This window comes from Arabidopsis thaliana, chromosome 4 (assembly GCF_000001735.4).
Source record: "Arabidopsis thaliana chromosome 4, partial sequence".
Lineage (NCBI taxonomy): Eukaryota > Viridiplantae > Streptophyta > Magnoliopsida > Brassicales > Brassicaceae > Arabidopsis > Arabidopsis thaliana.
Genome location: NC_003075.7, coordinates 15,009,218 through 15,024,345, shown reverse-complemented (window position 1 = coordinate 15,024,345; position 15,128 = coordinate 15,009,218). Strand labels below are relative to the sequence as shown.

The window sequence follows — 15,128 nt, the reverse complement described above, 5'->3', positions numbered from 1 at the left end:
AGTTAAATTTCTTTACCAACTAAAATCCCCCACATTCATATCTACCAATAACAGTGCTACACGCAATGATTAATGCCGGTTCCCAAAACGGAACTGAACAAATAGCTAAAATTAATCAAATCATGATTTGAAAGTATATCGTATTGATCAGTGTTCGGTTTGTTAGTTATAAACAAGATATTTCGTTTTCGTTTTTGGATATGTTTACATGTCATTTTAGGTTCGTTATGTCACAACTTAAATCAAATTATATGCTTTCTAGGTATGTTTTAATTAATTACTCTCTTTTTTTTATCATACATCTTTACAGACTCACGAAAAATGATCTATGATTTCATCTAGTGAAAGATAAATGGATTAATCAGTTTGTATAACATCTTAATTTCGTTTTTTTTTTTCATTTCGTTAGTGTCTATTGTCTAAATTTCGATAATTCAGTTTTCATTTGATTACTATACTCAAACAAAATACCTAGCGTAAATTGCTTTGTTAGACCATATTTAGCAACAAAATCTAATAAAGTATTGATCTTTGAGTCTAGGTTTCCACAGTTCACCACGCAATACTCACCTTTCTTTATACACTTTACAAAGATAATGAGTAATCGTTAAATAATCCAAAGAATTTACTCATCCATGTACACATAGTTTATACTTAATCCTCTTAGCAAGAAATTATGGCGTCTAAGAATCGATTTAGATGAAAAACGGACCAACTAAGCAAACTAGAATATATGTTCACTTCACGACAACTTTGTATATAATTATACACAAAACAATATACATTCATTTTGTATGATATACAACAAATCTTTTGAAAATACTACACTCTTTTCTTTAATGTATTTTTAGGCTAATGTTGAAATATTCTTGTATTTATATTATGAAATTTGAATTAGACCGGATCAAACCGGATCCACGTTATCTTGATTTTAAAATGAAGAACTCCAAATAAATCTAGATTACAAACTGATTATCATTTGCTAAAAAGATCCTAAAGGTTATCATTTGAGATTCAGCAGGCGAACAACAAAAATTATTACTATATTCGTACGGTTCCATTCGATTTTTGTTCACTCATTTGTTGTTACTACACTTTACTACTCAAAATTTGTTACCCTCGTTTAGTCCGATTCGATGGTTCCTCATCGTTCATTGCGGTGAATTACTATGAAAGTACAAATTAAAAATAATCTGAAACATTGATGATAACAATGTAGCAATGTAGTCGTAACATGCCAACATCGAATTCTGGGCCAACTATATTTTGCTTTGGTAAGCGAACCATTCATTCAGTTTTTAATTATTATATCCAATTGTTTGACGCGTTTTAAATAAATCAATAACATAATCCATGTTCATACCAATTAAATATAGATATGTATGTACGTGTTGTCTTGTCTTATGAATCAACCCTCCTTGGAGAATCTTATGCCATAAAGCCAATAAAAAGTTACCTACTCTTTCAATTTACCTCGTTCGTTTAATCTGTTTTGATCAACACTCCCCATATTATCAAATCATTTAGGAAACGTATAAATGAAACGAAAATATATGTTTTAGTTACTCAACAATGTTATTAAGGGTCAGGCAACAAAAAAATCTTGAGGGGTAAAAACAAAGTTCTCGATTTAATAATTATAGACTATAGGTTTAAACAGAGACCCACAAATTCTGCATTTCTCACCTTCCAACTGTAACTTTAATATTTGTTTCAAATTGACACGGCGGGTAAAAATAATCAGGTGTATCCTCCCTCACACTAAGGCGAAACTAACATACTAATAAGGAAGAGACACGTGTAAAAAAGACCGGTCAAAGACGCTACGTAGATAAAAGTCACGAAGCTTGCTCGTTTTTAAAATTCAAAGAGGTTTCATCTCCGTATAAGTAGGCGACGAAGCATACCACGAAGATCGAAAAAAAACAAATCAGATTCTCAAATACTGAAAATAAAAAGAAGAAGAGAGAAATCTACGGTGGTGGGTGATTCGCCGGAGTTCAATTTCGTAGCTAGATTTCTCCTCCTTTTCCCCCCGACGAGCTGTGCGAGAGAGGGAGGGGAATCATGCAGAAACGGAGAACGGTGAAGGAATCTACGAAGATAAGAAATGGTAAAGGTATGGATTCCGGCGAAAAGAAGAGATCTGAGAAGAGATTGATGAAGTTCGAGGAGTTACCTAGGTATTTGAAAGATAACGAGTTCATACACAATCATTATCGATGTGAGTGGTCAATCAAAGAAACTTTCCTCAGCGCTTTCTCATGGCACAATGAGACTCTCAACATCTGGACGTATGTTTTCGTTTTCTTCTGATTTTTTTTTCCCTTGGTTGAAAATTTGTAAACGGGGTTTTGAAATTTGGCAGGCATTTGTGTGGATTTGCGATATTTACTTGGATGATGGTTGTGAGTTCAATGGAGACGACGGAGCTTGGCCTCGCCGGCTTTGTTAGCCTTCTCTCCGGGTAAGAAAAATCTCGAGGTCAAAATCGTCATTTTTTGTTTTGAGGAAAATTAAACAAATTTCAATCTTTTTGGGGGATTTGTGGGTCCTAATGACAGAGCAACAATTCGCTGGCCATGGCCGTCAATGGCAATGTCAAAAGATGTTTACTTCTCCAGCGATCAAACTCTGCATCACGTAAAGATTCTTCCTTTTTTATTCTGTGACATTGTTTATTCTAATTTAAGTAGTAGACATGCAACATAAGTGCTTTCAAATAACAAATCCCATTTTTGTTGTGTGCTGATTGCAATTAGCAGTAGTGCTAAATGGTAACTTTCACCCACCATGTCATGTTCTCTTTGGATTTTTTCTATCTTTCTGTTTTTAACTTTGGTTTTTATGGATACTTCAGTTTCTCTAGACTTGCTCTTTATGCTCACCTACTTTGAAATCACGTGATTTCCTACCGAAATTAAGGAACAAACTTTATGATTGGATTTGTTTAGTTTAGCATAAATCTTGTAACCTGCCCCAACTATTTGATGTTTCTCTCACTTTAGTTTTCTGTAGATTTTCTTTGTGCTCACCTAACTTTCCAACTAACATGATTTTTTCAACGGGTTTAAGAAAAGAAAGGCTGTTTTTTTGTCAACATAAACTTATGATTTGGTGGTGTCTACTGGCAGGACTTAAACGTGACACACACTCGCTCGCTCCTGAATTCTCAAGGAGATGTTAACTACGAAGCCATTCCGAAATGGCCATGGCTTGTGTTCTTGACCGGAGCAATGGGCTGCTTGATCTGCAGTTCCATGTCACACCTCTTCGCCTGTCACTCCAGACGGTTCAACCTCTTCTTCTGGCGTCTAGACTACGCTGGAATCTCCCTCATGATCGTCTGTTCATTCTTCGCACCTATCTACTATGCATTCTCATGCCACACTTACTGGCGACTCTTCTACCTCTCATCGATCTCAATCCTCGGTCTCCTCGCCATCTTCACTCTCCTCTCTCCATCACTCTCAGCTCCACGTTTCAGATCTTTCAGAGCAGCTCTGTTCCTAACAATGGGATTTTCTGGCGTAATACCAGCCACACATGTGCTTTACCTTCATAAGGATCACCCAAACGTGCTTATAGCTCTCGTATATGAACTTGCGATGGCTGTGTTGTATGCAACAGGAGCAGCGTTTTATGTTACCCGCATACCTGAAAGATGGAAGCCTGGGGCTTTTGATATTGCAGGACATAGCCATCAGATATTCCATGTGTTTGTAGTCTTAGGAGCTCTTGCTCATAGTGTTGCCAGTCTTCTTATCATGGATTTTCGACGGGCTTCTCCTTCTTGTGCCTTTTAACTCGAAAACACATTGTAAAACATTTAGTAATACTTCATTCAATGTATCAATGTATGTTTGTCCCCATAGAAGACGCAATGTACCATCCAAGATATTCAAAAGTAAACAAAAACTCAATTTCCTACAAGTATTGTTCAAGCTTCATGATACAAAGATCTAATCTAATTGATTCTTTCTGAAAGATAAAGCAGAGCTATATATAGAAGGAATCAAGGAACCTCTAATCAGTTGAATCATTGGAAAATGAAAGGGCGAGGAAGATACAGAGAGGAACAACAAGAAAAGCAGCAATCTTCAACAATTCCTCTGTTTCTTTGGAGATCACACCTATTCTTGACCAATCACCACTATACCTGAAGAGATTTTAAGAACACTATACTATAAGTATTAAATAACTCTGCAATTCTCGCTCTTTGAGTGCTAAAAATCTTACCCAGCATCGATGAATCCCAAACTCAGAACAGCGATCGCAGATCGAGCGACGATTGTGTTGGGGACTTTGATTCGCAAGATGGGTCGTTCTTCGTTTGATTTCTCTGAAAAGTCTCTCCTTTTCGACATTATCGTGACGCCATTAGCAAAGCTTCGGAGTTTGTTGTCGTTAGGACAGAATGAGACGAAGCTACTGTGTTGTAAGGTCAGCATTTTCACTTTTCCCGGAATGAGAGATTATCAGACTTTACATGTTGATAAGGGTAATGTTTTTTTTTTCTAATACAGCTAAAGACTGAGGGTGCTTAGGTAATTTAACTTGAAATTCTGAAGCTTCTAATTTTTCCCACCATTGTTCTCGTTTAGCTCGGCTAAAACCCTAGAAAACCTCTGGAGCTATGGAGATGATGCAGGATTCGTTCCAAGTCCATAGGATTCCACAATCGAAGTATGTCGATGGAGTTAGATGGCTTCCACAAGCTTCTGCTTTGAATCGTTTCTTCGCAACAGCGTCCTATGACGCGGATTGTGATTCTTCATCAATCGAGATCCAATCGCTCGACCCAAACCCTAGAGGGAATCACAACACGAACCCGTTAATCGAGTCGTTATCTTCATGGACTTCACCTTCTCGCGTTTCGTCTCTAGAAGTCGCGGGAAACGGCGGTGGTGGCGGTTCATTCAAACCAATGGTTTCAGCAGCTACGTCTTCTGGTTCTCTTCACGTTCTGATGATTGATTTGGTGGAAGGAGCTGCGATTGAAGAGTTTTACGCGGCGGAAGGGGAGAGGTTTCATGTGGGACGCGTGGAAGGTGTGGATTGGAGAGAGGGAGGAGAATGTGTTACTGTTGGTGAAGATGGGAGAGTGAATGTAGTGAAGATTGTGAATGGTGAAGGTTTAAGGTATAGAAAGGTCTTTGATGGGAATGGATTGGTGGCTTATAGAGCTGTGAAATGGGCTTCTCCGACTGAGTTTGTTACTGGAGGATATGGTTTTGGTTTGCAATTGTGGGATCAGAGGAAGTCTGGTGAAGCTGTTTCACAACTCAAAGGGAACTGGTGAGTTCTTAACTCTGTTTAATGATTGAATAAATGCTAGTTCAATCTGGTTTTGAATTCCTGGCATGTTTGCTCTTCGATGATATGGAACTTGAAAGTTTGTGCGTTTGGCTTTAGAACACACTCGTAATATTTGATTTGGTGAGCTGTTTAGCAAGTAGAACTAAGAATGGGAACGGTAGATCCTTTGAGTTAATAGTCTATATAAGAAGCATGCCTATCCTACTGTGTCTATTCTGATTATAACATTGCAGGTTTCAAGGCAAAACTTCTGCAATTGTCCACTCCATTGACATTCATCCATCTCGGAAGCACACTTGCATTGTAAGTGTTTTTTCTTCTTCGCATGTGTTAGATGTCTTTTAAAGTTCTTATCTGTTTGAAGTTTGAAAAACGTCTTTCCCATCAACTGATGAACATGATAATTCCTAGTGTGATCCTCAATCTTTACCAAGTTTTTGGGTATATAGCCTTTGGTAATATTCCTTCATATTTCTTAGGAGATGAAAGTGAATCATTTTGTTTCTGTGTTTAGAATATTAAACCACCTTGTCACTATTTTCCTTTACATTTTACTTGTCGCTCACATATACGCACACAAAACTTCAGTGTAGCTTTAAGTATCCCCACAACTTACAAGCATGATTTAATAACTTTATATCTTGATACTGTTGTGTGTTTAGGCAGGAGGTTCTTCAGGTACTGTATTTGCTTGGGATCTTCGGTGGCCACAGCAACCCATTGTTCTTTCTGGGGTTGGAGCAAGTGAGAATATAAACAATCCTCTGTCTGAAAGTGAGGTATGGGAAGTTCAGTATGACTCATACACAAAATCCAACGTCTCATCCTCAAGGATTCTCCCTGTTATGACCTGCTCTGAAGATGGAATCCTTGGTATCATAGAACAAGGTATTTACGCCTTTCTACCACATTTGTTCTTCTTTCATGTATGAGTTACCAAATTGATGTTTCCTCTATTTATTTTTGTCCTGGCTATTTTGCTCAGGGGAAGAACCAATCGAGCTTCTGGCTGAACCTTGTGCCATTAACAGTTTTGACATCGACAGGCAAAATCCACAGGTGAAAACATCACCTAAGTCTGTTTCAACAAACTAGTTACTTACATTATGTGTTTTCTCAAGCTGGTACATACAAATGTGCAGGATGTGATATGTAGCTTGGAGTGGGAATCAATAGCAGTTTTCTCAAGGCCTTAGTATAATATGGAACTGTGCACGGTATGCTATGTTTTCTTCTGCGAGCTACAACGAAGAAATTGAGGAAGGTAGTGATAGATGATGAGAGACAAGTTTAAGGAAGAGGGTGTGGAATGTGTTTATAAGTTTCATTATAACAAGATCTTAAAATACAGTCTGCACAAACAGAGTTTTGTATTCATCTTAAAGTTAGTGTGATCTTGAAGATTTGCAATCCTGGCTTGAATTGTACTTCTGAATCTCTGTCGCTGTATAAGTAGTGTGTGTATACCGACACCAAGTTAAACCTCAAACCCAACTATGACACGTGGCGAAAAAGAAGTCGGCCACGGTAGGTCCCACCGGAGCTAATACTTGGCCCTCTAATGAGCCGTTGAAAAGCTTGAATCTCTCTTTTTGTTTTCTTTTTCAATTCTTTAAGAGGTTAGAATTTGGTAACAAGAACTTGTCAAACCACAAAACAAAAAAGAAGACATGTCCCACGCAAAAAACTTAAGCTCTTATTAAGTTCTTTAATCGTTCAAAGATTATTATTTCACCAATACGTTCCAGCTCTTTTCTTAAGATAGTCCAGAATATCATCATTATTTTACTTGATTTTTTACTCTTTTTGATAACAGACCCTTTCTTTTTTCGTTTTTGTTCTCCTGTAGGAGTTTTTGTTAATGAGAATTTCTGATACGAACTCTCAAATTGATTCCATATTATGCTGAGAAAAGGTGAACAACTTTGTCCTGTTTATGATCTGATATATTTTGTAGTTTTGTCCACTTTGATTTTGGCATAATCATAATGGTTTTGGTCTGGCGTGCCTTTTGTGATTGATTATATTCCCTTTTTGGATAGTTTCCTCTTTGATTGTCTAAATATTGTTTTGTTAATTCACCAGAAATGTTCATCATGTCTTCTACGTGAAGCATTTCCTCTGTTCAAGAGATTAGATTAGTCATCTACTCTCATCCCAAAATCTGCAAGTTCATCAATCATTCTTCTGCAACTTTCCTGGTACAATGAGATTCTTTCTTCTTTTATTAAGATTCTGCTCATCTTTTGGTGAAGAAAACTTTACTGTTTACGATTTTTTTCTTGTTTTATATGAAGTAACAGTTACTGACATTATGTATCTATAAATCTGTTCAAGAGAAACATGGTTGAACGAAGCCGGAGCTTTAGAATACCTGGAGCTGAGACAAATGATCTAAGAATCGCTCTTTATGAGCGCAAAGAAGTAATTGAGAGGCTTCAAGAAGAGTTAAATGCAGAGAGAGAAGCATCTGAAACGTCAGCGAACGAGGCCATGTCTATGATTCTTAGGCTGCAAGGAGAGAAAGCTGAGCTAGCAATGGAAGCTGATCAGTACAAGAGAATGGTCGAAGAGCAAATGTCTCATGCTGAAATGTCCTTTGCGCTTTTGGAGGATGTGATTTACCAGAAAGAGATTGAAGTCACTGCTCTTGCTTATCAAGTGGAAGTTTATAGAAGCCAGCTTTTGAGCTTGGGGTTTAATGATTTGAAAAGCTTAGATGTTAAGCTTCAAGAGGATGATGATCAAGATGAGAATATGTTGAAGATGAATGATTTTTCATTGAGTGATAGATCTCAAACACCTTCTCCAGAATTGGTTACAGATCTTTCGATTCCCGAGGAAAAGGAAGTTATCGAGCAGAGCTTGGAGTCACAGAAGAGTTCCCTAGATGTGTATTGGGAGCAGATCAAGAAACTAAATGAGCAAGTGAAAGAGCTAACAGGCTTTAGAGATTCGATGCGAGATCAGCACAGGACTTCAGTGTCTGAATCTAGGGGTGAAGAAGATTTTGCAAGCTCATCAAACTTTCAAGAAGTTACACAAGAAAGAAAAAAGGAAGCAAAGGGTTTGAGTAAGACGACTGATGACACAATGATGATAAAGGTGTCAAAGCAGACAAAGATGGAGAAGAAACCATCTAAACAGACAAGAGATAGAAGCGGTAAGAGAAACCGTGCAGAGTATCAAGCTGAATTGCAGCGGTTGAGACAGAGAGTTGAGAGGCTTGAGCGAGGAAAGAGTAACACAGAGCCTGAAACTAGTGGAGTGATTAAGCAAGAAGAGATTAGTCTACTGAAGGAAGTGAAGGAAGAGCTAAGTTCTGTGCAATCATCTGACGTAAAGAAGAGCTTGAATACAATGGAGAATTTACAACCTTGGGTCGACCCAACCATTATTTCTGTTCAAGAGGTATATGCATTCAGATTTTTGACTTGTAAAATTTAGTTAGTATTTGATTACTACTAACAAATATTTTTGCATGTTTACTGAAACAGGCAATGCTTTACTTCTGGCTATGAGACAAAGAAAAAAGAATGGTACAAGCAAATTTTTGGTGTTTGTTTTGAGTGTATATTATCATTGTGTTCTGTTTCTGTTTGGCTAAAGTAGAAACTTGTAAATCTTTGTATAAAACTCACAATTGTACGTAGATTGTCTTATGAGTGGCAATTAGCAAAAATATCGTCTTGTGGATTCCTTGTTTGTGTGTGTATTATATCTATTGAAGAGAAATACAAAAGACTCACTGTTGATCAGATTGTTTTTCTTGGTTAACAATTTATAAAGACGAGAACTAGAGGTTGATTTGTGTGATTAGGTTTCTGAAGGGAGATTTGGATTTATAAAGTGAAAGTAAAACGCGTAGAGGAAGGTGAAGAGATTAGCGAAGAAGTTTCGTTATTCACCTTATATGGCTACACGACGAGTACTAATGTTTCTTCTTCTTCAAAGGTTTGTTTCGGTTTCAAAACGTTTTGAACTTTTGAGACTTTGAGTTATGCTATTAAGGAACGTTCACGTACGTATACGCATCAGAGAAAGGTTGGAACTTGGAAGACGAGTGAAAGAGCAATGAAGATGATGAATGTTTATAATAACAGTAAGCTTTTCTTTGAAGAACAAAAAAAGAGCAATGAACTTTACTTTCCTAAAGATAGAAGGGAGATTAACTGTGATGGGTAAGAAATTAGGTGTTATTACCAGAACACGACAGAACTTTTTTTAATTACTGTTATATTTTCGACTTTTTTTTATTACCCAGCGTGCCCCTACTAAACGTTACCGGAAAAAACGTAATTACAGGGAATGCCACTGCCACGTCAGAATTTGCTGACGTGGATTAAATGAACTCAGCCGGCTGAGTTACGGTATGTTGCGGCTGACTTACGTCAAAAATATATGAGTCATAACAAAACGGCGAAGTATGAGTATAACTCAGCCAAACGTTACGGCTGAGTTGTAAAATGTTGCCTGAGTTACAGTATAACTCAGGCAACGGTATGGTTGAGTTAAGGAATGTTGGCCGAGTTATAAGAAGTTATACGATAACCCAGACAACGTTATGGCTGAGTTATGAGAAAACGGCTGACTTATTTCCTCGACACGGCCGAGTTATAGTTTTGGACGGCTTAGTTATGGAATGATGTGACAGCTGAGTTATGATCAAGTGTTATAAATCAGCCGTAAAGAGCTCGATTACTAAATAACTCAGCCTTGTTACGGCTGACTTATGTGCAAAAGATTAATTACTATAATAGCATGCAGTTACGGCCGAGTTTTAAAACGTTACGGCTAAGTTAGTTGAGTAACGACATTACACGGCTGACTTAACTTTGTTTTTTTTCCTTTTTTAATTACTGTAATAGTATTCATGTTGCGACTGACTTATAGGTTTGCTTGATGGCTGAGTTATAAAATGTTCGTTTGGTGGCTTAGTTGCCACCTCATCAATTCAAAACGACGTCGGCTGTAATATTCCATGTCATCATTCCATGTCAGCATCATCAAAAGACAAAAAAAAAGAGTCAAATTTTTTCGATTCGTCTTCTTCACTGAGTTTTTCACATCACCGGAACTTATAATTTCTCATCGTTTTCCTCATTTTTCTTCAATTTCTTTCATCTTTCTCCCGATATGGTTGATCTAGTTTTGGTAATTGTTGTTTCCGGGAATTGGGTATAGAAACACAAATACATATTTAACACTGATGAAAGAGAATGTAAACTTGTGCAGATAGATGCGAAAACAACGCACGACAAACTTGTGAAGTTGGTGCTCGATGATAAAGTTAGACGAGATGTTGTATCTCTTATTGTTTCGCGACAAATTTACATGTCACGGCTGAGTTATATGCTTAAGGGAAGACGAAAGGTTCAGTCAATTTACATGTCACGACTGAGTTATACGTTCCAAGAAAGACGAAAAGTTCGATAAAATTACATTACGGTTGAGTTATATGCTTAAAGGAGAACGAAACGTTCAGTCAATTTACATGTCACGGCTGAGTTATATGTTACAGGGAAGACGAAAGGTTCGGTAATATTACATTACGGCTGAGTTATATGTTTAAGGGAAGACATCTATAAATTTACATGTCACGGCTGAGTTATATGTTCAAGGGCAAACGAAAGATGAGTGTAAATTATATGTTACGGCTGAGTTATATGCTTCAGGGAAGACGAAAGGTTCGGTAAATTACATGTCACGGCTGAGTTATCATTCAGGGAAGACGAAAGATTGTGTAAATTATATGTTACGGCTGAGTTACATCACATTACGGCTGATTTACATCACTTTACGGCTGATTTATAATACAGATCGAAAAGCAACATTTTTCTGGGGAAGACAATATGAAATTTATTGGCCAAATAACAACAATCAAATTAAGAAACGTAAGAATATGTTTGAGGGATACATAGGAGGAAGACGAAACCATATGAATCAAAACATTGATAGAAGTAGAAATATCTCTAAATAGATCGATTGAGAGGAAAACTAAACGAGAGACATATAAAATCAAAGTAAAAGAGTAGTTATTCTTGATTCAACTCAAACCTGTAACAAATCATATAAAATTCCATAGATCTCTTTGATTTGGGTTTTGATTTTTGATGACTTGAAATTCGACACCATCGAAAGAGTTTCGGCCGAAAGAGACGAGATAAGTAAAGAACGGCGACAAAATTAGGGTTTCGTCGAATGAACGAGAGAAGAGAGCGACAATTTTTTTTTTTTTTTTTTTTTTTTTGCGCGGATGAACAGTGAGATATGCTGAAAAAATGAGAAACTGAAAGTTTTAAGAGAATTTTTGGTTTCGGATGACGTGGATTAGGGTAAATGACATGGATTGGTGACATGGATAATCACTGTTTTTTTATTTATTTTTTAATTAAAAACGAATTTAATAATAATATTTAATTAAAACTAATCAAGGGTGTTAACTGTAATTATACAAGTACTGAAAATATGTGAATAATAAAAAAAAGATGTGTTCTATTCTAGAAATAAACATACAATTGTGTTCTATTCTAGTAATTATTTCAAGATAGAAAGACACTAGAAATTTATAGCATTGAGAATTATACATTTAACATTTTTATCACTGATCCAAATTCAAAATATACACGCATGCCTCATTTGGATTCTTATCAAAAGAGGCATCCATTATAGACCAAAATAAACCACCGAAAATAAAATCAGCTATTCTATATACCCATCTGTTTCATCCACAAAGACCATTTAATAGCCTCAAGAAATTCATCATTCCTGCGCAAAGCTGTGACCAAATTGGTGTAAGTTACTTTATCAGGTATTATGTTCCTTCCCCTCATCTCCTTCACCAACCCAACAGCTTCTTCAACCATTCCACCTATACCATACGCCTTTATCAGCGTGTTATAGCTACACAAGTCAGGACCAAGTCCCGATTCTTTCAATTCTTTCAGAACATCAGCGACTTCATCGATCCATCCTTGCTCTCCATATATATTGATCATGATGTTGTATGTATAATGATCCGGTCCACTAGTCGACTTCTTCATTCTTTTCAAGATGCTTCTGAATTTCTCCATCTGTTTATCTTTCCCATATGCATCCAACAAAGTATTATAAGCTTCAAGTGACACAGAAAACCCGTCAAATTGCATATTCTTAATCGCTGATGACATGTTTGTATAGTCCTTGTTCTTTCCATAGGCAGCTATAATGGTGTTGTAGGATATAACATCCACAACTCCGTGTCTTTTCGCCAACAAGAAAAGCTCGTTAACCTTTTTGAAGAGCTTGGCTTTACCATATACATCAAGGAGGACATTGAATGTGACAGTATTAGGAGTGAATCCATATCGAATCATTTCCTCAAAGGTTCCTGAGAGTTCATCAAGCGGAAGAGCACGTGCGCAGCAGTTTATAACACAATTGTACATCTCCTGATTCCAATGGATCCCACTCTTTCGAATCCTGTAGTACAGATGCTGGAGTTTATCCTGAAGGTCACACTTCTGATATATCCGAAGCATATCGCGGAACAAGTACACATCCGGAACAATGTCTTTCTGCTCATCCATGATTTCTAGGACAGAACAGGCTTCTTCCAAGGATCCGGCTTTCACATACATCCGCACCACAATACTGAATCCAATCCTGTCCAACACAACTCCAGAAGATTTCAAATTTAAATAAAGCTTCTCCGCTTCACTAAACTCACCCATCACAGTATAAATGTCAATCATTGTAGACGTAATGTGCAGATTTATCTCTTCATCAGATTCCATTTTATGGTTGTATATTTTCACAGCATCAGTAAGTTGACCAGATTCTTTGCAAGAGCAAATCAACAGATGATACAAGTGGGACTCAAATGCTGAGTCTCTCCACTTTTTTTCTCGCAACAACCCCAAGCAATCATCAACCATACCATGTTTGACATATGCCATCACTAGACTCGAGAAAGAAGTCTGGTTTAAACGGATATGATTATGAAAAGAACCTTTGAGAACGCAAGGCACCACATCAATCTTCCCCACCTTCTCATAAGCCTGCAGAATGATGCCAAGAATCGAGGAATATTGGCACCCGATACCAGTCATATCTTCGATTGTCTTAATAGCACCATCTCTGTCTCCATATTTAGCCTGTAAATTGATTAAAGTAAAAAGATTGAATGAATTGGGTTTATAACCACACCGCTTCAGCTCTTGATAGTAATGTTTTGCCTCCTCGTAATTGTCAGCGCGGCCCCAACCTTCAATCATTGACCTGTAACTTGTCTCATCTGGTTCCAGCCCAATATTACAGAGGCGGTGGAACAAACCCTGTGCAGCCTCCATCTTAAAAATCTTACCATAACCAGTTATCAGAGTATTGTATGCAATGATATTCGGAGAAAACCCCGCAGCTTCCATAGAAACCAATATAGATTCAGCTAGCTCCATTTTTCCTTGTTGACTATAAGCATTAAGCATCACTAACCAATTCTCTAACTTCAGCCTCACTCTATCTTGTTTCATCAAGTCTATAACTTCCTCTGCTTTATCATATAATCTCAAACGCGTGTAAATCGTTATCATCGAGGAGTAAGCAGATTCACACACAATCCCGAATTTTCTCATATGAGAAAATGCAAATTCCGCTTCTTCAACATTCCAGTTCTTCTGGTAAAGACCCATGAGCATACCTATTGTAGCCACATTTGGTCTAACACCAAACTCCAACATCATGTGAAACCACTTTGAAGCTAATTTCACATTTCCCTTTTTAGTACATGCATATATAACCGTGTTGAAGACCTGATAACTCTTCTGAAACTCATGAAATCCACACAGCTCCTTGATCAGATCCTCGGCTCGGTCCCATTCTTCTCTCCTTCCTAAAACTCTGAGAATCAAACTATAAGCAACAAAGTTACCTACCAATTTACCATTACATCTCATCCAATCAAAGAATTTGATGGCATTCGTGTCACTGCAACTCTCAAGCCGTTTCAATATTCCATTGCAATGCTCCAAACTCTGACCGGGCTTAATAGCGGAATAGTTAACATCTATTTCCCCATTGTTCACAAACAAATTCTCAAGCTCAAGATCATTGCTTCCTCTTCGGAAACTGAACTTCCGAGCTACATATTTCTTTGTCCCTCTCTGATCACCACTCAATTTAGAACTCCGGCTTCTCTCCACAGGAGCTGCACTTGCAGAATTAATAGCATTCTCGTTTGCTTCAGTACCGAGACTAGAGACTCGAATTTTGTCAAGCACCCTAGTCGAAGAACCGATTGAGGAAGCTCTAGTGGCGTGAATACTACTGGTAACAAAGTGAATTGGAAATTGGTCAGGAAACTGAGAAGGGTTTGCAGAAAAATGAAACCTTTTTCTTTTTGAGTCAAATGGGTCCAATGGAATGGAAAACCTTAACGAACCCATCAAAGCGAGCTACCAAAACATTTGCTTAAACCGGATAACAAAAGGTTCCAGCTTCTCTGGTGTTGACGATTAAGCGGAACGAGAGGATATAGGAAGAGCCTAATCGCTGCAGCAAGAGATAGAGCTTATTTTCTTACTGGGATTGCTTTGCTATATTCAGTAAACCGGAGATCATATCGGCTTTGCTGGTTCAATTCGGTCGGACCAACTTTTATTTTGTTTATTAATTTTATTTTTTTGACCAACTTTTATTTTGAGACTAAAAAAAAGGGAGTGAAATTTTAAAAGTAATACTATTTGGAGAAAAATAATCGCAAAATTGCCATGAACATCATCTAAGACTCAGAGAAATATGATCGTGTTCGAGATGAAGAGAAGCAGCAGTGG

General features: G+C 37.4%; 5 protein-coding genes across 7 annotated transcripts; 3 read left to right on the top strand and 2 right to left on the bottom strand.

The window, feature by feature from the left end:
• The first annotated feature begins 1,840 nt into the window (after positions 1-1,840).
• Positions 1,841-4,164, top strand: HHP2 (heptahelical transmembrane protein2). 2 transcript variants are annotated; one of them, NM_202914.1, is made up of 5 exons: positions 1,901-2,294; positions 2,369-2,467; positions 2,565-2,643; positions 3,135-3,907; positions 3,989-4,164. In NM_202914.1, exons 1-4 carry the CDS (start codon positions 2,068-2,070, stop codon positions 3,804-3,806), a joined length of 1,077 nt encoding a protein of 358 aa, NP_974643.1. In that variant the 5' UTR covers positions 1,901-2,067; the 3' UTR covers positions 3,807-3,907; positions 3,989-4,164. The 2 variants fall into 2 exon arrangements, with proteins under 2 accessions (NP_194814.2, NP_974643.1); NM_119232.3 differs by lacking the exon at positions 3,989-4,164 and having other exon boundaries at positions 1,841-2,294; positions 3,135-3,931.
• AT4G30845 (DNA-directed RNA polymerase subunit beta) lies at positions 3,837-4,513 on the bottom strand. The gene is made up of 2 exons (NM_001085004.3): positions 4,240-4,513; positions 3,837-4,159 (listed from the first exon to the last, which is right to left on the bottom strand). Exons 1-2 carry the CDS (start codon positions 4,449-4,451, stop codon positions 4,027-4,029), a joined length of 345 nt encoding a protein of 114 aa, NP_001078473.1. The 5' UTR covers positions 4,452-4,513; the 3' UTR covers positions 3,837-4,026.
• Positions 4,514-4,574: 61 nt separating this feature from the next.
• Positions 4,575-6,874, top strand: AT4G30840 (Transducin/WD40 repeat-like superfamily protein). The gene is made up of 5 exons (NM_119231.3): positions 4,575-5,298; positions 5,553-5,622; positions 5,982-6,207; positions 6,305-6,378; positions 6,462-6,874. Exons 1-5 carry the CDS (start codon positions 4,637-4,639, stop codon positions 6,513-6,515), a joined length of 1,086 nt encoding a protein of 361 aa, NP_567858.1. The 5' UTR covers positions 4,575-4,636; the 3' UTR covers positions 6,516-6,874.
• A 106-nt stretch (positions 6,875-6,980) lies between these two features.
• On the top strand, positions 6,981-9,110 carry AT4G30830 (myosin-like protein (Protein of unknown function, DUF593)). 2 transcript variants are annotated; one of them, NM_001342044.1, is made up of 4 exons: positions 6,981-7,234; positions 7,405-7,520; positions 7,657-8,730; positions 8,817-9,110. In NM_001342044.1, exons 3-4 carry the CDS (start codon positions 7,663-7,665, stop codon positions 8,838-8,840), a joined length of 1,092 nt encoding a protein of 363 aa, NP_001320094.1. In that variant the 5' UTR covers positions 6,981-7,234; positions 7,405-7,520; positions 7,657-7,662; the 3' UTR covers positions 8,841-9,110. The 2 variants fall into 2 exon arrangements, with proteins under 2 accessions (NP_001320094.1, NP_567857.1); NM_119230.3 differs by lacking the exon at positions 6,981-7,234 and having other exon boundaries at positions 7,369-7,520; positions 8,817-9,079.
• A 2,647-nt stretch (positions 9,111-11,757) lies between these two features.
• Positions 11,758-14,875, bottom strand: AT4G30825 (Tetratricopeptide repeat (TPR)-like superfamily protein). Its single transcript, NM_119229.2, has one exon. It carries the CDS (start codon positions 14,739-14,741, stop codon positions 12,027-12,029), a length of 2,715 nt encoding a protein of 904 aa, NP_567856.1. The 5' UTR covers positions 14,742-14,875; the 3' UTR covers positions 11,758-12,026.
• Positions 14,876-15,128: the final 253 nt, after the last annotated feature.

Bases quoted from the DNA above. Each gene is read 5' to 3' on its own strand.
- HHP2 (NM_202914.1), top strand. From the start codon at position 2,068: ATGCAGAAACGGAGAACGGTGAAGGAATCTACGAAGATAAGAAATGGT. The intron at 2,295-2,368 runs GTATGTTTTCGT...GAAATTTGGCAG, and splicing joins GAGACTCTCAACATCTGGAC to GCATTTGTGTGGATTTGCGA. The intron at 2,468-2,564 runs GTAAGAAAAATC...TCCTAATGACAG, and splicing joins TTTGTTAGCCTTCTCTCCGG to AGCAACAATTCGCTGGCCAT.
- AT4G30845 (NM_001085004.3), bottom strand. From the start codon at position 4,451: ATGCTGACCTTACAACACAGTAGCTTCGTCTCATTCTGTCCTAACGAC. The intron at 4,160-4,239 runs GTAAGATTTTTA...AAATCTCTTCAG, and splicing joins TTGGGATTCATCGATGCTGG to GTATAGTGGTGATTGGTCAA.
- AT4G30840 (NM_119231.3), top strand. From the start codon at position 4,637: ATGGAGATGATGCAGGATTCGTTCCAAGTCCATAGGATTCCACAATCG. The intron at 5,623-5,981 runs GTAAGTGTTTTT...TTGTGTGTTTAG, and splicing joins CTCGGAAGCACACTTGCATT to GCAGGAGGTTCTTCAGGTAC. The intron at 6,379-6,461 runs GTGAAAACATCA...ACAAATGTGCAG, and splicing joins TCGACAGGCAAAATCCACAG to GATGTGATATGTAGCTTGGA.
- AT4G30830 (NM_001342044.1), top strand. From the start codon at position 7,663: ATGGTTGAACGAAGCCGGAGCTTTAGAATACCTGGAGCTGAGACAAAT. The intron at 8,731-8,816 runs GTATATGCATTC...TTACTGAAACAG, and splicing joins CCATTATTTCTGTTCAAGAG to GCAATGCTTTACTTCTGGCT.
- AT4G30825 (NM_119229.2), bottom strand. From the start codon at position 14,741: ATGGGTTCGTTAAGGTTTTCCATTCCATTGGACCCATTTGACTCAAAA.